At 52.8% G+C, this 19,303-nt stretch overlaps 7 protein-coding genes across 7 annotated transcripts; 4 read left to right on the forward strand and 3 right to left on the reverse strand.

Moving 5' to 3' along the window:
* Positions 1–98: 98 nt before the first annotated feature.
* On the reverse strand, positions 99–3,158 carry HMPREF1120_02652 (ferric-chelate reductase). The gene has a single exon (XM_009156697.1). The coding sequence runs from the start codon at positions 2,306–2,308 to the stop codon at positions 422–424; it is 1,887 nt and encodes a 628-aa protein (XP_009154945.1). The 5' UTR covers positions 2,309–3,158; the 3' UTR covers positions 99–421.
* A 504-nt stretch (positions 3,159–3,662) lies between these two features.
* HMPREF1120_02653 (uncharacterized protein) lies at positions 3,663–6,319 on the reverse strand. Its single transcript, XM_009156698.1, has one exon. It carries the CDS (start codon positions 6,207–6,209, stop codon positions 3,768–3,770), a length of 2,442 nt encoding a protein of 813 aa, XP_009154946.1. The 5' UTR covers positions 6,210–6,319; the 3' UTR covers positions 3,663–3,767.
* Positions 6,320–6,590: 271 nt separating this feature from the next.
* HMPREF1120_02654 (uncharacterized protein) lies at positions 6,591–11,762 on the reverse strand. Its single transcript, XM_009156699.1, has 3 exons — positions 11,146–11,762; positions 10,916–11,093; positions 6,591–10,842 (listed from the first exon to the last, which is right to left on the reverse strand). The coding sequence occupies exons 1-3, from the start codon at positions 11,158–11,160 to the stop codon at positions 10,502–10,504; spliced, it is 534 nt and encodes a 177-aa protein (XP_009154947.1). The 5' UTR covers positions 11,161–11,762; the 3' UTR covers positions 6,591–10,501.
* HMPREF1120_02655 (MFS transporter, DHA2 family, multidrug resistance protein) lies at positions 8,258–10,097 on the forward strand (the record flags this gene model as incomplete). The annotated part of the gene is made up of 2 exons (XM_009156700.1): positions 8,258–9,465; positions 9,533–10,097. 2 exons carry the CDS (start codon positions 8,258–8,260, stop codon positions 10,095–10,097), a joined length of 1,773 nt encoding a protein of 590 aa, XP_009154948.1.
* Positions 11,763–12,021: 259 nt separating the features above from the next.
* On the forward strand, positions 12,022–12,538 carry HMPREF1120_02656 (DNA-directed RNA polymerase III subunit C11; the record flags this gene model as incomplete). Its single annotated transcript, XM_009156701.1, has 4 exons — positions 12,022–12,034; positions 12,085–12,288; positions 12,347–12,447; positions 12,503–12,538. 4 exons carry the CDS (start codon positions 12,022–12,024, stop codon positions 12,536–12,538), a joined length of 354 nt encoding a protein of 117 aa, XP_009154949.1.
* A 1,241-nt stretch (positions 12,539–13,779) lies between these two features.
* Positions 13,780–15,817, forward strand: HMPREF1120_02657 (elongation factor 1-alpha). Its single transcript, XM_009156702.1, has 5 exons — positions 13,780–13,884; positions 13,994–14,061; positions 14,115–14,173; positions 14,321–15,511; positions 15,608–15,817. The coding sequence occupies exons 1-5, from the start codon at positions 13,880–13,882 to the stop codon at positions 15,665–15,667; spliced, it is 1,383 nt and encodes a 460-aa protein (XP_009154950.1). The 5' UTR covers positions 13,780–13,879; the 3' UTR covers positions 15,668–15,817.
* Positions 15,818–16,211: 394 nt separating this feature from the next.
* HMPREF1120_02658 (protein-tyrosine phosphatase) lies at positions 16,212–18,866 on the forward strand (the record flags this gene model as incomplete). The annotated part of the gene is made up of 1 exon (XM_009156703.1): positions 16,212–18,866. One exon carries the CDS (start codon positions 16,212–16,214, stop codon positions 18,864–18,866), a length of 2,655 nt encoding a protein of 884 aa, XP_009154951.1.
* Between the last annotated feature and the right edge of the window lie 437 nt (positions 18,867–19,303).

A 19,303-nucleotide genomic window follows, 5' to 3' on the forward strand; every position in this document is an offset into this window, starting at 1 on the left:
GAGAATGGAATGGATCGCGAGCACTTCACTGCACTTCACCTCACTGCACTGCACTGCACACATATCATGAATGATACGAAGTTTACAGGTACGGTAATAGGGGGGTACCTGGGTACCTAGTAGTCAGTATGAAACTAATAACAGCGTTGGCCTTCAGTCTAGTCCAGAAGACAGAGGATCATTGTAGTCAAATAGAGATATACTGTGACAAAAGATAAACACATCTGCATTGCTTGCCTGCCTGCCTGCTTGCTTGCTTGCCGGGGCCAGGTAAACTATTTTTCCTCGCTCGTGTACCTCACCTCGATATGGCCCTGACATGGTATTCGGTCGAGTTCGCCTTGCCTTGCGTGTATAACTATACCATATCGTACCAAACGCTCTTTTACTTTGCACTGCTTTGCTTCTGCTCTTCCTTCTCTCACCATCCAAACCCTTCCTCGAAGAAATCCAAATTCGCACCCCTGTCAAGCATTCTCCTCGAAGCCCTCCTAACCTCATCAGCCAACCCTCCACCAGCACAAACACTGACACCGACACAGCCGAGTTTACGCGCACTTTCATGGGCAATAATGTCCTCAACGACCGGTCTGCCCTTGAACATCTGGACCATTTCGGACGGACTTCTCACCGCCTGACTTAGACCCGCGCGTGTGATATACAGCAAGATCTTGAGAACTTCACGACGCCCTTCCATGTTGAGAATCTCGTGCATCCACGAACTGATCCAGTCGAGACAGTCTCTGGTCGGGATCACCCAGACCAAGACGATTCTTTTGGCGGCCACAGTTCCCTCTCGGTATCCCTGGACGAGCTGTCGAACGAAGCCGAGCTGGTGCGTGATGCCGACCCCGGATGCGAAAAGCAGGACTGTCCCATAACTAGACAGGCTTGATTCTCGCCCATAGGGCCCCTCGATGAAGGCGGAAAGAGACGACCCTCCTGTTTCCGCGTTCCGCGCATGGTGCCATAGTTTTTGCGTTAAACCTGTGTGCTTTTTCACAATGAGGGAAACGGTATGTTGTCCGGAAACTTCGACTTCTGGCAGCGTCCCCGCGCGAACGACGATGGGTTTCTTTTCGTTATATTCGGACCGCGTGGAATCAGATCGGGTGAGCCGCTCCCTCTCCCGCTCGTATCCTGACCAGGCCACGGAGAAGGGATGGGCAGTCCAGAGACCGAGGGCAGGGAGGGTAAGGTATAATGATTGACCGGGTCTGTAGACCCAGGGTCGTGGCGTCGTGATGGTGATCTTGACTGTCCCGCCTGGCAGGGGCTCGACGCTTGCTGTGCAGAATCCCCTTCCGATGCTCCGGTAGAGTAACGTGCCCAGTCTGAGGACCCTGCCAGCGGCCCAGATGGCAACGGCTCCCCACAATAGAGATTCTTGTGGAAGATTGCTCAGGTGCAGGTGTCTGTAGAGAAACACCACAACAAGAAGGGCCAGCACGAAGTGGAAGTGTAAGAAGAACTCATAGGATAAGCTTCGAAACACTTTGGGGCTCTGCAGCAGGATCACGGTGAATGCTATCGTGGCGATCAAGCCACCGTAGATGAACGGGCTGTGCATCGCCTCTTTCACAGCGTCCCAGCCTTTGGATTGGACCTTGGCAATGAGCCAGCATAGCGTGTGAGCAATGGCTTCGAGCACGGCGATCCGGCCGAACCAGCGGTGCATCAGATTGAACGTGTCATATGATATATCGAGTAGAGTGATCAGAGGATTTTTTATGGTTGCCATAACCATAATTGGGATGAGGTTCACCACCGACAAAGTACCGGTCCGGTTGCGCAAAATCGGCAGCACCTGGAGCTCGGGATCCGACCAGGGAACGTTCCAGGTGCTTGCGAAAACATTGGTGGTGATAACGAGGAAAATGAAGATTGCTTGAAAGCGTGTAGGCACGGTGCCGAAGTTGACATGCTTCGACAATTTCAGTTCGCGTGCCCGCCGGTAGTGCAACATGGGAGCATATAGAAGGTTGCTCTTGATGGAGGACATGAGCGGCGAGGCTGTAGAATAGTATCGTAGGGATCCAGATCCACCCATTGACGCCAGATGTCGGATATGAGCATTGATGCGCATGGCCGTCATGAAAGCCAAGAGCAGCGCCGTGACTCCGAGTAGAGACCAGAGATAGTTGTAGCCCAACGTCTTGTTGAGCATCTCCAGATGGCGTGTGGTGGCATCGTTCTGGTGAGGCGATGAACCGCCCGAACTCGAACTTGTCGAGTTGCCAGAGTGAGACGGCTCCGCGGCCATCACGATAGGTGCCAGGGCAGCGAGTAAAAGTGCGCTCGGAATCATGGTTTGGTAGGTGTTGTATTGTAGGGTGTCAAACCACAAAGGAGTATGGCCGCGTCCGAAGCGCGGCAGACAAAGACAAGACCAGCCCGTCCGTTCAATCAAAGAGGGTTTCGTCGAAGGTCACGCAGCCAGCGCTCAAAGAAACGAAAAAGTGAGGAACTTGAAGCCAAAAGGGTGACAACTCGACCTGATTCAATCACGAGTGTCGGGCATGATGGATATAACATACCTTTCCTTCACTCGAACTCTCTGGAGACATGGTGTGCCCCAAAGATCGTCGTTGTATTGATGACGAACCCACCAGCACCACAGTCCGCGGCATTTGCAGGGGACTCATAATAGACATCTGATGATTCCTTCAGCGGGCAGGGTCACTCGTCGGTCCTGTTGACGATGTGAGTATCAGAATGGTGGCTCTACCCATGCTGCAAGGCAGGGGTCGGAAGAAATGGCTGGAGACTCCACAACAGCCTCGACGCAGAGGAATGTCCGGTGTTGCACTACTAGCAAAGATCGAGTGCCGGATAGGCTAATAGACAACCGAGCTCATAGGGATGACACGGCCCTACGGGCTCGACGGCGCTCTAGGAGCCGATCCGCAGAGGAATTCAATCAATAGTTGCGCACGGGTCAGGGCGCACGTTCGGCAGGAGGCTAGCTGTGGAGGTGACCGTGCCCACAGTTGTCTTCACTCGAAGAAAAACGAGTTCGAGCAATCGACGAGCAGCGTGGGTGCTGTGAGAGGCGAAGTCCCAGACGCAAACGCAGACTGTGACCGGCCCCTGGCGCAGTTTCTTTGTGCACATGAGATTCTTGTTCCTGTTGTGCCTGGATTCGTAACGTGCTTGGCGCGCTGTTCAGAAAGAAGTAGCTGCCAAGCAACAACGGCGAATGATTATTGGTTGAACCCACGGCCCACAGCCTTGTCCAATTACAGGGCCATCAGGGCTATACCTTAGGTGCCAGGTACACTCTACGTTGTAGTTGTATGGATTGGGGCCACTGCATGAGAGGAGCCTGAGCCTGTGGCCCGGTCCTGTTATCAATCACGGTCCCGGCCTTCAGGGTTCGTCCTATCACGTCGTCCAGGCTTTGCGCTCCCTTTGCTTGAAACGCCACGGTGCCAGCCACCAAGTTGGCTCCCGGTGGTGTGCTCTCCGATCCGCCCTGCATTGCCCATCACCCGTCAACGTGGGTTGGGCGTCGTCATCGGAACTCCGGGACCAACCTGGCCTAGTAGCTGTTAGGCATCTGTCCCCTTGGTCGGCGTCGCACGACATGGAATGCCCGTGTAAAAAGATAGCTGGCAGAGGCGCCGGAGGTGCTCCTGAAACACCGCCGGCACCCGTCAGATGCAAGGGCCATGAAACATACCTGTCTACAGTACTAACGTGTACGCATATAGAGAGAGCAGAGCACAACATGCTATTATCGGCGCCGATTGCTACACACGTTGCTGCTACCTAAGCAAGCTTAATTCATCCTCGGATTCGTCCTCAAGCTCAATTTTATGCCCTTCTCCATTGCCCAGACCCTTGTTAATGTTGCTGAAACTTACGTACCGCCTTGGCTTCTTTGTTTGCGGATGATTGTCATCCCGGCACCCCCCTGATCGAGATGGTTCACTCTTTCGCTTCATACCGTTCAAGTTGCCATGAATCAGCTTCCTGTTACTACTATCATTCACGATCGGCTGCAGAGCCGTTCGATAGTCACTAGTAACCGAAGCGGTCACATGATCTCTGCCAAATGGATGCTTCATGAGCCCAGACCTCCCAGTACTGTCACTGGAAGCGGGATCAATGTCAGTGCCTGTCCTCCGAAGTTTTGCCAGCGTTTCTGGGGTTTGGGCAATCCATTCTTCAATGGCTTCATCCCACCGGTAAGCGATTTTGTCTTTCCTTCTCGTTGCAGGTGTCTGAGGCTCTTTCGTTCTCCGCTCCATCTTCGCTTGGGATATTTTGTGGACTTCGGCTGCCCAAACCAGCATAGCAAGATCGTCATTATGCCCCGCGGCATAATCCATGGCAGCGCTTGCTCCCACATCTGCGAGCAGGTTTTCCACAATGTTGCATCCACAACAGTCTAGACACAAGAACCTTTGGACCAGATCCTGCAGTCCAGCCGAATCCAACCTCTGAGCAAGAAGGGTAATAACGAAGTCGCCACGCAGAACCCGCCACGATCCGGACGTGCAACATTCGATGGTGTGTAGCAGAGACTCGAAACTCGTCAAGAGATTATCCGGCACAGGGCGTCGATTAAGCACTAGCTGGCACATATTAGAGAAGAAAATATGAGCCATCAGGTGCAGCTGATACTCGGTCAAGGCAAAGTCCTGGTCGAGTTCGTAGAGGATCTGCGCCTTCTTCGAGATTCTTTCCATCACTTCGCGGGCTGCCCCAGCAGTGCGCTCACTGTGAGCTGTTGTCGACAGCACCGTGAAAGCCATATTCAGCCGGTTCGCCACTCCTTCCGAGAGCGTTTGATGGTGACATGGGCGGGTTACATCTTCCTGCACGACATCGGTTTTTCGTTTGTCCTTTCTCAGGTTCTGGTAAAGATCAGTGTGCTTGTGTCCGCGTGACAACGCTCCACTGTAGATCGCTTCGAGAAACTCAGATGGGGATGTAGATGGCAGATGAGATACTTTTTTAGATCCGTTGCAAAGCATCACCAGTAGCCGCAACAGGTGCTTATACCTGATGAACCGAGATACAACCGCAACCGAATCTTGACTCTGTAGTGCGAGGACCGTCCAGGTCACGCCCATCCGGTGCCGCTCCATGTCTGCCAGCAAGGGCGAGGTGGGTCCCCAATTCTCAGTGTACAGCGGCAGATCATGGAACTCCAGATCGAGACTGTCACTGCTCAAGTGCACGTTAACCAGGGCTTGTAAGATGGCCGGCGCAATATCCAAAAGGAGAGGACTGTCATAAGACCGGACCATGATATCCATTGCCATAGCTTCTGGAAGGGCCTGCATTTCAACCAGATTGGCCACCATATGGATACCGCATACTCGGGTGACACATCTGAGGAGGGGCCATCCGGACTTTGAGTCTCCAAAATAGTCCTCAAGTTCTTGCAATTGGAACCCTATCGCATCAAACTGGCCGTTGAACCCGTCATTGTTGGCGTCGTACTGCTTCTGCTGCCCGACCATATCCTTCGACAGTTTGTGGAGACACATGTCAAACAAGGATCTGGAGCCCTTCCGGATGCAATCACTCGGATTAACCACAGCGCGATCATCCCACTGAGACGGGTCTTTGGGCTCGGAAGTTGCAACCAAGAATGAGAAGATGGTGGAGGTAGCAGTCTGCATGATGCGCTCGTATTCTGGAGCGAGGTGCACGGTTTGTGCCGTCCATTTGTGTAACCGAATAGTACCGCCACTCTCAGTAGTATCGCGACTTCCAACAAAGTTTAGGCTCTTGCTCTTCAACTTCTTGTTCTCAGCACGCCCTTCCGTGTCGGTGCCTCTGGATAAACTGCTAGACACAGGGTCGCCCGGGATCACCGGGATGGTCTTCTTCGCAGGTGTCTTCTCGGCTGGGCGTCCAGCATTGGGCAGACACAAGGAAGCCTGTCGTGCCTGTGACTTCTTGCCGCGGGCTAAATATGTCCTTTTCGGCTTGAGCCTTTTCTGCGCTGCATTGGATACTAGCCAGTCAGGCTGCGACGCGGCGAGATCTTCTTCCTTTGCACCAACATGTCCATCATCCTCACAATTGTCTTCCTTGGCTTCCTCTTGCGCTGCCAAATATGCCTTATGCCATTTCTCCAGTCGGTTCACGAAAGTTGTGACCTGTCGAAGGGTTCTGTTGCATCTAGAAGCGGTCCAGGGCGCAACGGCCGGTCTCGCCGGTAGGGTGGCCTTGTTGTTGGCTCGAGGCATGGATGCTGTGGAAGTCTGTCAGGCATTGAGCAAGATAGAGGCCACCAAGCAAATGGGGCGAACGATAGCATACAATGTAAGGGCTTTGGGGTCAACGCTGCCACATCATGATTAATTATCAAGCCATTGATGAATGTCACTGGCATGCAGTGCTGTGTGTTTACCATCCCCATATTTTGGCAGCGTGTCACTGGCTCCCGGCGCGACGCGTTACCCAAATTGGAAAACTGTTATTTTACGAAGTCAACCTGATCCCTGCTGCAGTGTACGGTGAGGTAATTACTACATTACTGTTGTCATATGGACTGCTTCATGTGTACCTAATGCAGTCTGAGGCGGATGATCTTCGAAATGATGGTAGCGAAGCAGGAGTCCCAATCTTGCGCGGATAGTGCTGCGATACCATGCGGGGGAATTCTTGGGTTATAGATCAGTATTGATCTTTTTACCCCGTTGTAATGTCTACGCCTTGAGAAGACGATGTACCTGCACTGAAAACTGAAAGACAGATGTAGTATTGACAGACTCCTCGATATCACGTAGAAGATCGATCGCCGGCCTCGCCCAAATCGGCGTCGCAATGCATACTCTCTTGCATTTTCTTCAGTCCTCTGCCCGAACCGTCCCAGTGACAGACCCAGGTACGGGTTGAAGTTTGCCTGCGATGATACTTTTTAAGCTTAATTCTTCGCTACTAGCTTGGTAGCCACACAAGCTGAGGGTGTAGAATATGGCAGCAAGCTCTGACCAAAGAATTTTCGATTCTGCTGTTGATTTAACGCCGCACTGCAGTAGAGAACCCAATGCCTCTCTCACTGCACTCCCCCTCCATTTCCTTCACGTCCACGGCGCAATTCTTCAAGGTGTGAGACATGATCAAACGCAACTGTGACCGCCACAAACGGGAACATTACTGCCCTGATGGAGAAACCACGACGGAAATGTCTGCGATTGAATCAGAGGCCGAGAGACAGCAAGCGATGTGGCACCGATATGAGATTGCCGCCAAGGTCGCCTGCACCGATACGGGTTGTACAGGGCATACAGAGATGCGGCTGCACAAAACACCAACTTGCACCGCAGATGGGGGCAAAATGTCATACAAAGACAAGTAGGTGTCTCTCAAGAAGAGCAACCCTCAACCACAACCGCGTCGCCAGATGAAAGCCATGTGAGATGAAGACCAGATATCGAATCTGTCGAGATGCCTTGCCGTGATTATCAAGATTCGAGAACTCGAAGTTGCAGCGCGGAAAATGATCCGCCGGGCACACATTGCAGTGGGCCCTGCTTATCAAAGCAACTCTGGATCTTTGCCGCGGACAGAATCCGAAGTCCGGCAAGAAGATCACCTGCAGCCCATCACCTAGATCATCCCTTACCTGCATTCCGCCTATCACGCCAGCAGCCTCTGACACTGATCAGTAAGGCTACTCGGTATTAAGCGAGAAAGAGCGAGATATCCTAAACAGCGAGCTGATGCAGTACGGGCTCGGTTCCTAATATGTCCAGGACGAGGCTTTGCACTTTCTTCGACTGGTCCTCGTTATCATTTGGCTGACAGTTGCTGTCGTAATCACGAGCGGGCGGTGGGGCCCATTCGGTGGACCAGAAGAAAGACACCACAGAGAGCCTTGCGGGTGGACACCCAGGTTGAGTTTCGAAGGAGGAAATACCGCCCGAACTAATAACGGGCAGTGATTGACTCCATACCGATCGATTGGATTTTTTGTTTTTTGTTCCTCTTGTCCTCTTCTTCGATGATCGGTCGTCTGTTTATATCCTGTCGCATGATGTTTGAAGAGTGTCAGTGTCGCGAGGCTCAGGCTGCATGAGCATTTATCATTGAAGGCGAATCGGACGTCATTTTCAAAATCTCCAATTTGCAGATATCTCGGAATCGCAGCATCTGCTAGCGAAGCGAGCGATACAAAACAGTCAAGCCAACCCGCGTCGATATATACTGATATTCCAACGTTCGCGGTACCAGACCTCTGCAATAACCGTCTGTCTGCAGTCGTCCTGGGTTGTGGGTTCTACTGGTTGTTATGACCGCCCAGCAGGAACCGTCTTCCGTACAGGGACCGGGGGCTTCCTCAGTCTCGTCGTCCGATGCGAGCGACAACGACAACGTTCACGAGAAAAGCCTGGAATCTCCAGAGTCGGCAGATTGCCTCAACCTCACCGAGAAACCTGCAGAGACCATGGACACAGACACATCAAAAGAATCAGCAGCAGTGCCAATCAGAACGATAACGAGAACAAGAAGCACAGATCTCGCACGACATGAAACGGCCACCGCATCCTCGATTCATCCGACCCAAAGCCTGACACAGAGTATCTCGCGGGTGCCTACCGCCACAAAACCGCCCGAGTTCTCGCTTATCCACGAAGTTCTGTTCGTGACCGTTATCAGCGCCGCACAGCTATTGACCCAAGCAGCGCTGGCCATGTCGATTGCGCCGCTTCATATCATCGGCAACACATTCCACACCACGAATCCAGGCCAGCTGTCCTGGCTGCCCGCCGCGTACTCGTTGACCGTGGGCACATTCATTTTGCCAGCCGGGCGATGGGGGGACTTATACGGACACAGGAAATTGTTTGTCTTTGGATATCTCTGGTTTGCCGTCTGGTCGGCCGTTGCAGGCTTCGCGGCTTTCTCACACTCGTTGGTCTTCTTTGCTTTCTGTCGTGCCATGCAGGGTATCGGGCCGGCATTGTTGCTTCCTAATGGCATTGCGGTTCTGAGCCGCACGTATCCGCCGGGCCCGAGGAAGAACATGGTTCTCAGTCTTTTCGGCGCCACTGCCCCGGGAGGATATCTTGTTGGAGCAGTGTTCTCTGGTATCTTTGCAGAACACGCCTGGTGGCCCTGGACGTATTGGCTACTCGCCATCGTCTCTGCTATCATGGGAGTCCTGGTCATATTGGTCGTCCCTCGCATGCCGGTCGCAGGCCCCACAGAGTCTCGATGGAAGGAATTGGACGTGGTCGGCACAGTCCTCGGTGTGGTCGGGTTGATCTTTTTCAACTTTGCCTGGAACCAAGGACCCGCCGCTGGCTGGGAAAAGGTCTATGTCTACGTGTTACTGATCGTCGGTGTTCTCTTCTTGGTCGTGTTTTTCTGGTATGAGAAAGCAAAGGCTGCTTTCCCCCTGATCCCCATGTCGTCCTTTTCCACCGACACCAGGTTGGTTTTTGGATGCATCGCTGCCGGCTGGGCTTCGTTTGGTATTTGGGTCTTCTATCTATGGTAAGGATTAGTCTATGCTTACGTTCCCTCTTTCCCCAGCTCGATGCTGACTGTTGGTCCTTGCTAGGCAATTCCTCGAGCTCCTACGCGGTCAAACCGTGCTGTTGACGGCAGCTCAGATCGTCCCTACCGCCATCTCGGGCGCCATCGCAGCAATCGTAACCGGCCGTCTGATCGCTATTATGCAGCCTGGATGGATCATGCTGGCCAGTATGCTCGCCTTTCTGGTGGGCACGATACTACTGGCAACCATGCCAGTGAAACAGACTTACTGGGCACAGGCCTTTGTGTCCTTGATCGTTACCTGCTGGGGCATGGATATGAGCTTCCCCAGTGGCGTCATTGTTCTCTCGAACCACATGCCGCCCGAGCACCAAGGTCTCGCAGCGTCACTGATCAACACAGTCGTCAACTACAGTATCTCCATCGGCTTGGGCATGGCGGGAACGGTCGAGGTTCACGTCAACTCGGGCGGTGCGAATGAGCTGAAGGGCTATCGCGGGGCCTGGTACTTGGGAATCGGCCTTGACGGATTGGGCGTGCTGCTCGCCATATGGCTCATCCTATCGTGGAGGGCGACCATCAAGGCCAAAGAAAAGGCGGATTGGGAAGACGCCCAAACTCAGGCTTAGTTGATATCATGCCGCATCATAGTTTATATTGATCATTGTACAAATTTTGTCATGTCATTGTCTCATCCTTCTGGTGTCTTCGTGTTCAAGCTTGTGTCATATGGCGAGACGGACCATATTTGGTTACGGCTTTTCCCCGCTGGCTCGTCGTGCGTCTCTACCACCCGGTGCCTGGACAGGGCAGTAGGAGCCTCTTTAGCACTGTCTGTCAGGGTGCGCATGCTTAGCCTGTCAGAGTGCAGGCTGATTCATAATGTTGCTATCCGTGGATCTCGGTGCGCCTAGCAGAGGCGGCTCGCAAATATATGTTTGCGGCGGTAGAAAGCCCTGCTATGTCTGAGCTAGCACCTTGATCAAAATGGCAAGAATAAAAAGACTCTGGCCGTGGCGCTGAAGTATTGTAATCATTCTGAGTCCGACGCGGAGCCGGCATCAGCTTCATCGTCGTCCAGACGAGCGTCGGCATGCTTGAGCCCCTCGTTCAGAGCATATTCTTCCTTGATGAGAATGTTACGGAGTTCCTCTGTGCGAGGAGTGCATATTTCCGCAGGCTTCCTGCCATGTTTGTCTTTGACTCTTGGGTCGCCTCCAGCGTCAATCAACATCTGAGCCATGGCCCCGCCAAGTGCGACATCTCGTTCGTTGGCAAAACGGACCGCGCAGTGGATGGGCGTTTCTTTGTCCCTTCTTGTAAGCGGATCACACTCCAAGTATTCGATGTCGAGCAGCGCGTCCATAACGTCATCTTTGGGAGATTATCGTCAGCTCAGAAGTCCACACCAATGTAGATTCTCACCCCGGGGCGGCCGTCCACTTACATGCTCCGTAATTGGCACACACATGCAGCAGGTGGTTGCCCAAGGTGTCCGTCACGGTATTGAAGAATTCTGCTATCTCCTCATTGCTCTTGGCTTTCATCTCGTCCAGTACTTGGCGGAATAACTCGAGATTGTCTCGACGGCAGGCTTCCAGGACTTGCTCCTTGGGTGACGCACCCTGAATACAGGTCAGACCAGTTGCGCTCAAGGGCCCATTGGCAAACACTCACGTCGGCGTCAGCCATCCTGTAGCTTGTCGAAGTGGTGCGGTTATGGAGTGAAAGTTTGTACTCGAGCGGTAGAACCAGCAGTAGTTGAAGGTGTGTGATCGTATATCAAGGTACTACCAAAAGTAGACCGGACACTTTGCTGCGATGCGGGAAACTGAAGGAAGTAATCAGGCGCTTTGAGATGAGGTCAGGGCGGTAGGATGGCTAATAATTGCGGACAGTGACGACGGCAGCTGGGTTCCTCGAGACACCTGGAGTGAAAAGGACGTGGTTCGAAGCGCTTTCGGATATGATGATGTCTTTCTACACTGGCAGTTGCTAGCAGTACTACGAGCTGTCCCAGAAGTAGTACACTTGTAAACTGCAGGCACGGCGTAGCCCCCCTTGCTGCGCCTTCCGATTCACGTTGCCAGATCCCAAACTTGCCAAGGCCGCCTTGCCCGGGCCGCCGCCCATGCAAGTCTGTGGACCCTGCGTGGCCTCAGCCTTGTCGGAGTTGCGGCCACGAGGCTGTAGACCCCTTCTCGCGGAAGACACAGCTGCTATCAACAAAAACAATTTAAACAGAGTTTCCCGCTGTGAATTCTAGGAGCCGCGTTCGAATCGCGCTACTTTTGACTTTTTGGAAATCTACATCGAGAAGACAACCCGGCGTGCGTGGAGAATGAACCTCGACTTCGCATGCGGCTAGTACAAGTGGGCCTTATGCGGTACGGCGAATCATTTGTGCAAGCACATGCAGGCCTCTTGCGCGGAGATCCCTGCGACTTTTTGCAGACTGCCAGTGGGAGTGTTTAATGTGCTTTCTCGACTCGCTGTGTTGTTGTCAAGAGCAGCGTCTACTCCTTGCGTAGAGCGTCTGCTTCGCTCTTCGCGATGCCTCCGACATGTGAGTATCGAAGACAACCGGCCAAAATCCTTGCTGACAATGCACGGCAGTCTGCCCTTACTGCTGCAACTGTCTAACGATTGCGCGGGCACCTGGCACACATCAACATCCTCAGGGCTTGAATGCCTTCACCTGCCGAACATGTCCCTACCAATTTGTCCTCGATCAGCCGTATTACGAGCGCACATACATGAAAAAGAAACAAAAAGATGATATCATGGGCGAGGATGAGTCTGATCTGCCGGTTAACGAAGGTACGAGCGTATCAGCAAGAAAAAATGACCCTTGTGGCTGGACTAACTGCGATGGCAGTGCCTGGAGGTTGTCCGAACGAAAAGTGCGATTCGAATAAGGCATATTTCTATCAACTACAGACAAGAAGCGCAGACGAGCCGCCGACTTCGTTCTTCAAGGTACGTCCATCGTCCCAGACGAGTCTTTGGCAGTTGGACTGACCGCTCTCTACAGTGTGTTGAATGCGGCAAACAATGGAGAGAATACTGAATCGACACTCTATGCCCTTTTCCAAAAGCACACATCCCTTCTAGCGGCCCACCAGATGGACTGCCTGTTTCGCACCGGCAAATAGAGCAGCAGCGTTGCAAATCCGTCTTGCTCAGAATCACACCCTGGAGGCGCATATATTAGGCCACCACCCTCCGCATTGCCCAGTCAAAAGATGGCTCTTGAAGAGTCATACTGAACAAACCTCGGGCGAAAGATGGAGGGGCGCGGTTACGGAGGTCGAGAGTCACCAACAGCACTGGCAGTCTTTGACACTCTGCTATTAGATGGTGGCCATTTTATGCTTAAAATGACTCAAACAGTCAGGCTAGCAGTATCCCGATAGGAAAAAGATGGCCTGATTGATGCAGTGTAGTGGTTAGCATACCTAATGCCCACGTGCCCCGTCGCATCGGGTGACATCAGACCGAAGACCGTCAACACGTGTCAACACTGGCAGGGACGCATCCAAAGATTTGCTCGACGAGTAAATCAAGATGGATGCGCAGTGGTAGACGGTGATTGTCTGCAAATTAGAGAGCAAGAACTGTCAAAACCGCCAGTCCTGCTACTCGGGATAAATCTAGATAGCCATGCGGTCGTGAAGATGATCCCATTCGGACCAAAGGGGCAAACTTGAAGAACTTTCGAAAAATCATGCCAGTAGTTTCTACGTGGGTGGATGTTGTATATGCGTCGCCACAACTACGAACAACCTCGAGAACAAAATTTTAAGCCGGTCAGGCATCTGAGGATTCCCATTGGTGTAGCTGGCCAGAGGCAAATGTCACAGGCTTTCGGGTGCAGATCGAGCAGTTCTGGCCTGAGCCTGAGTGGCATCTGCCCCTCCAATGACGGATGAGCAGGCGACGGAGTTGACCAGCAACGAGCTGGAACTGGTGGGCAGGAATGATAGTAGCACGTCCGGTAGCGTGTCATCTTACCAGGGAGTACAGCGGTTGGTGGGGCTTTGGGGGCGGCAAGGTCACCAAAGACTCAACGACAGTGGCCGCGAAAACTGCAGTGTACCCGTACCGTACACTGACATTTTTGTGCCACAGACTGCGGTGAGGCGATGATTCACTGCCACCCGTGCCCAAAGCGCCAAGCCTTATCTCTGGTCGCAGCCTACAAAATCTGTCGCACTTTCCTCCAACTGACGTTCTATCCTCCTTCGTCGCTCAGTAAGTTCTTCATCCGCACCCTACACTTTAACCATCAAAACTAACAACGTCTCAGCACCTCTACGCAAGCCGTGGTATCTGAGCATTTCTCTGAATTCTTCTAGTATCTGCCACAGAACTACAAGACTTCAAACCTCAATTCAAAACAACCGTCACTATGGGGTAAGCAAATCGAATCCGCGCAGGGAAGGCGCGACCCTGTCAGGGGTTGCAGCCTTGCGCAAACATTTGATATCAACGAATATCGCTGACATGTCTACCCGCTCTATAGTAAGGAAAAGACTCATATCAACGTCGTCGTTATCGGACACGTCGATTCCGGCAAGTCCACCACCACTGGTAAGAGGAAGCTGAACATCCCAAATCACAACATCACACTCACGAAACATTAGGCCACTTGATCTACAAGTGCGGTGGTATCGACAAGCGTACTATTGAGAAGTTCGAGAAGGTATGTGAATCCCATTTTTTTTATTTCGGTCATCATGGCCCTACCACCGTTCTGCTCCCATCGAAATTTTTTGGTGGGGGAGGGGTATCTCACCCCTCACGTGATATATCCAACTTGAAAAGGCGGTCTGCTGACAATATTTTACAGGAAGCTGCCGAGTTGGGCAAGGGTTCTTTCAAGTATGCCTGGGTTTTGGACAAGTTGAAGGCCGAGCGTGAGCGTGGTATCACCATCGATATCGCCCTCTGGAAGTTCGAGACCCCCAAGTACTATGTCACCGTCATCGACGCCCCGGGTCATCGTGACTTTATCAAGAACATGATCACTGGTACCTCGCAGGCCGACTGCGCCATCTTGATCATTGCCGCCGGTACCGGTGAATTCGAAGCCGGTATCTCCAAGGATGGTCAGACCCGTGAGCACGCTCTGCTCGCCTACACCTTGGGTGTCAAGCAGCTCATCGTCGCCATCAACAAGATGGACACCACCAAGTGGTCCGAGGAGCGTTTCAACGAAATCATCAAGGAGACTTCCAACTTCATCAAGAAGGTCGGCTACAACCCCAAGGCCGTTCCTTTCGTCCCCATCTCCGGCTTCAACGGTGACAACATGATTGAGGTCTCCACCAACTGCCCGTGGTACAAGGGATGGGAGAAGGAGTCCAAGGCTGGCAAGGCCACCGGCAAGACCCTCCTCGAGGCCATTGACGCCATCGACCCACCCACCCGTCCCACCGACAAGCCTCTCCGTCTCCCTCTCCAGGATGTCTACAAGATCTCTGGTATCGGAACGGTTCCTGTCGGTCGTGTCGAGACCGGTACCATCAAGGCCGGTATGGTCGTCACCTTCGCTCCGGCCAACGTCACCACTGAAGTCAAGTCCGTCGAAATGCACCACGAGCAGCTCGCCGAGGGTCTGCCAGGTGACAACGTTGGCTTCAACGTCAAGAACGTCTCCGTCAAGGAGGTTCGTCGTGGTAACGTTGCCGGTGACTCCAAGAACGACCCGCCCAAGGGTGCCGAGTCCTTCAACGCCCAGGTCATTGTCCTCAACCACCCTGGTCAGATCGGTGCCGGCTACGCTCCAGTCTTGGATTGCCACACTGCCCACATTGCTTGCAAGTTCGCCGAGTTGCTCGAGAAGATCGACCGTCGTACCGGAAAGTCCATCGAGAACAACCCCAAGTTCATCAAGTCTGGTGATGCTGCCATCGTCAAGATGATTCCCAGCAAGCCCATGTGTGTCGAGGCTTTCACCGACTATCCTCCTCTGGGTCGTTTCGCTGTCCGTGACATGCGTCAGACCGTCGCTGTCGGTGTCATCAAGTCCGTTGTCAAGGTATGTCCCCCCCGAATCCAATCCCCCTCTCACACCCCTCTCCGGGGGAGGGAGGGTGATGTGATACATGTTTACATATACTAACAACCTCTATAGTCGGACAAGGGAGGTGGTAAAGTGACCAAGGCCGCAGCGAAGGCGACTTCCAAGAAATAGATGTCTTGAAGTTGACAGTGGATTTGTGCTGATGGCCTTCGGTCGTCAGTGTTTTGCTGCGTATTGAAGGTCAGCATATTCGAAAAGCCATGGAATCAGCATTGCTAGATATCATGATCGCACGGGTTTGGTGTGACCTGCAATACAAGTAATTCCACAACCTCTAGGACTTTGTTTGTTCGTGTTCATGTTCGTGTAGGCTCCTCGTTGACGTGCAAGTGTTTGGTGTAAATTATATGAGACCCAAAATGGACATGGCTGAGAGGGAAATCCCACGTGACCTAGCAATTATTTCGCGGGCATTTGACGTCACGCAAGGCTGAAGAGGGAAGAGGCAGCCAGTAGAAACACACCATACAAGTTACAATAATAATACTATAGGTAGATAGTACAACACCGTAGTGCACCGCAGCCTGACAGTGCAGTTGTATCCGCGTTCACGCTCGACGGTGCCAGTCTGCCGGCCTGTTCGTAATTCACATTAACCTACTATGACATGGCTTCGTAAGTTTGCCATTTGTAAGATGTAAAATCATTTGCTAACATGGCCAGAAACATACTCGAGATCCCATTCCGGCGCACTCACACAGTCGACCTCTCCTCAGCGATCAAACAATACATCTCTAGCAAATATGATCAATCCCCGGCCATGTTCGCAGATGATCTGCGGGAGATTGACGGGCTTCGAGACGACGCTATAACCGTGCAAGAGCCGCATGTCAGCGGGATCAGATGCTTAGCCCAGTATGCCGCTCAACTACGGTATCTCGGTGGAAAGTTCCCCATTGACATTGGCGTGGACTTCCCATGGTACCCGGCGCTGGGATACGACAAGGACAAGCCGGTGATACAGAACAACCTGCGATTCGAGCTGGCCAACATCCTGTTCAACCTGGCGGCGCTGTACTCGCAACTTGCATTCGGGACGAACCGCACGACGATAGAAGGACTCAAAGCCGCCGCCGAGTATCTGGTTGCTGCAGCGGGGACCTTTTCCTTCATGCGTACAGAGGTCCTACCGGACATGCGGTCGACGCCGCCAGAGGATATGGACGACATAACGTTGGACAGTTTACAACAGCTATGTCTGGCTCAGGCGCAAGAATCTTTCTGGCAAATCACAATCAAAAAGAACATGTCGGATGGCACGGTGGCGAAGCTGGCAGCAAAAGTGTCGGATTATTACATTCTTGCGGCAGATGCGGCTCGACAATCCAGAGCCATCAGCGCCGAGTGGATCCATCACTTCCAGGCCAAACATCACCACTTTGCGGCTGCCGCCCAGTTCAGACAGTCTCGCTATTGCCTGCAGAACAAACAGTACGGCGAGGAGGTTGCCCGGCTGCGAGATAGCATTAATTGTGTGAACGAGGGGTTGCAAGAGGCCAGATGGATCAACCCCACCGTCCTGGGGGATCTTAATGGGTTGAAAGCTCGGGTTAGCGAAGAGTTGAAAAGGGCCGAACGGGACAACGACATGATCTACCTTCAAGCACCGACACCCAAGTCCGAACTTCGACTCCTAGACCGAACAAACATGGTGGCAGCCAAAACACCCTCGGATGTCGCCAATGGTATCTCGCTGCTGGGCGAAGGACGGCCTTTTGGCAGACCACTATTCGAGAAGCTCGTCCCTTATGCCGTCCACCAAGCCGCATCCATCTATGCTGATCGGAGGGACCGGCTCGTCAACCAATCGATCATTGCAGATTTAGAAGCCATGACTGCCAAATTGCGAGAAGTGCTACAATCGCTTGACCTACCAGGCTCGTTACAGGCCATAGAGAAACCATGGGGACTGCCTGGGAGTTTACTGTCCAAGGCGGAAGAACTTCGACAACAGGACGCTTTGTATCGAATCAAAAGAGCGATTGACGACACCAACAAGCTCAAAACGAACGACCTGGCTATTTACCAAGAAGGCGTTGCACTGCTGGAGGCTGAAAAGGCCGAGGACGACCGACTACGGGAAAAGTACGGCACCGATAGATGGAATCGACCACCCTCAACTGAGGTTTTGGCCAAACTATACCAGACGTCACAGGAATTGCAAAAATATCTGAACTCTGCAGCGTCAAGCGATAATCTGGTCCAAGCCAAGTTTCGGGAAAACGAGCACGTTCTCCGCCTACTGACAGGCCCGACCGAAGAGCTGGAGCGGCATGTACCAAAATCCACTCAAGTGCACATGACCGTTCCCATTGAAGAGGCCGTATCGCGGCTGCGGAATTGTCTCAACGAAGTGTCAAGGTTGGAGACGCGGAGGAAAAATCGCATCAACGCTCTGAGAGAAAAAGTCAAGGCAGACGACATCGGCCCAGCTTTACTCTCCGAAGCAGCGCGTCTCGAGCGTGAATACCCGATGCAAAAGATTGAGCCGGGCCAGTTCGAGAAGCTGTTCGAAGAACGTCTTGCAGCGTACGAGCCAGACCGGCAGGCGTTGGAGGCCGAGCAAGAAGAGCAAGACCAAGTTGTGGCTCGTTTGAGGGAAGCGAACAAGGCGTTTGTGGAGGCTCGACGGGACGACTCGACCGTGAAATCCCGACAAAATTCACTTCAGGCCCTCGAGACAGGGTACGCAAAGTATAAAGAGCTCATCAGCAACCTGGATACCGGGCGGAAATTCTACAACGACCTCGCTGGCCATGTTACGCGATTTCGGGACAACTGCAAGTCCCAAGTCACCCAACGAAGGGTCGAAGCTAGTCAACTCGAGGCCGAGTTGGCAGGACAGGATCTTGGTCGACTGAACCTTGAGGAGACCAGGCGTGACTTGACTGGCCAGAGTCAGGCGCAGCAGCAACAAAGGCAAACGAGAAGTAGTGTTCGCCATGCTCAACAAGAACAGCAGCTGCAAGAACAACAGCAGCCTCAGCCTCGGCAATACACGATCCAGGCTTATGCCCAAGCTCAGGCTCAACAAGCTCAACAAAGTCGAGCAGACCACCCCCACGCTCCACTCCAACAACAAGAAACATTAGCCGCTCCCATTCCTACCCGAAACATCGTCCCTCCAGAATCTGGAGAAGCAGTAGGCTTGCCGTCTACATCATCGTCCTCCACCACCCCGTTGCCCTTGAGCGGTGTGGCAGGCGGGACGATCGGCGGAGGAGGCGTGTGGACTCCAGACGTGGGCATCCGCTTTGGCGGGCAGAGTCGGCCCGGGCAGGCTGGGTATCCTGTTCCTAGACGGCCATAATACCGGCAATATAGGGATGAAGTTGAATCACAGTTGTTCTTCTCCGCTATCTTGTTCTCTTGAACTTGCTACAGTAGGCAGACGTTATTTCGCGTCCTAGGGTGCTTATTTCGTGGAAACGGCCCCAAGACTATTTCCTATTACTCGTACGTCTTAAGTTACTATATGCCTCTACAGTAGCACTGCCTAATATAGATACTGTAACTACTGTACATAGGTACTATCCTAGGCGCCTACAACGCCTACAACACCTGTAACTTACTACGGGTCTGGTATACTATGCCCCACAGCTCTTCCGACGTTCTTTTTGATCCGGCCATTAGAGAGCTATAGGTGAACAGGCGTTGTAGGCGTTGTAGGCGCCTAGGATAGTACCTATGTACAGTAGTTACAGTATCTATATTAGGCAGTGCTACTGTAGAGGCATATAGTAACTT

Source organism: Exophiala dermatitidis (genome assembly GCF_000230625.1).
Source record: "Exophiala dermatitidis NIH/UT8656 unplaced genomic scaffold supercont1.2, whole genome shotgun sequence".
Lineage (NCBI taxonomy): Eukaryota > Fungi > Ascomycota > Eurotiomycetes > Chaetothyriales > Herpotrichiellaceae > Exophiala > Exophiala dermatitidis.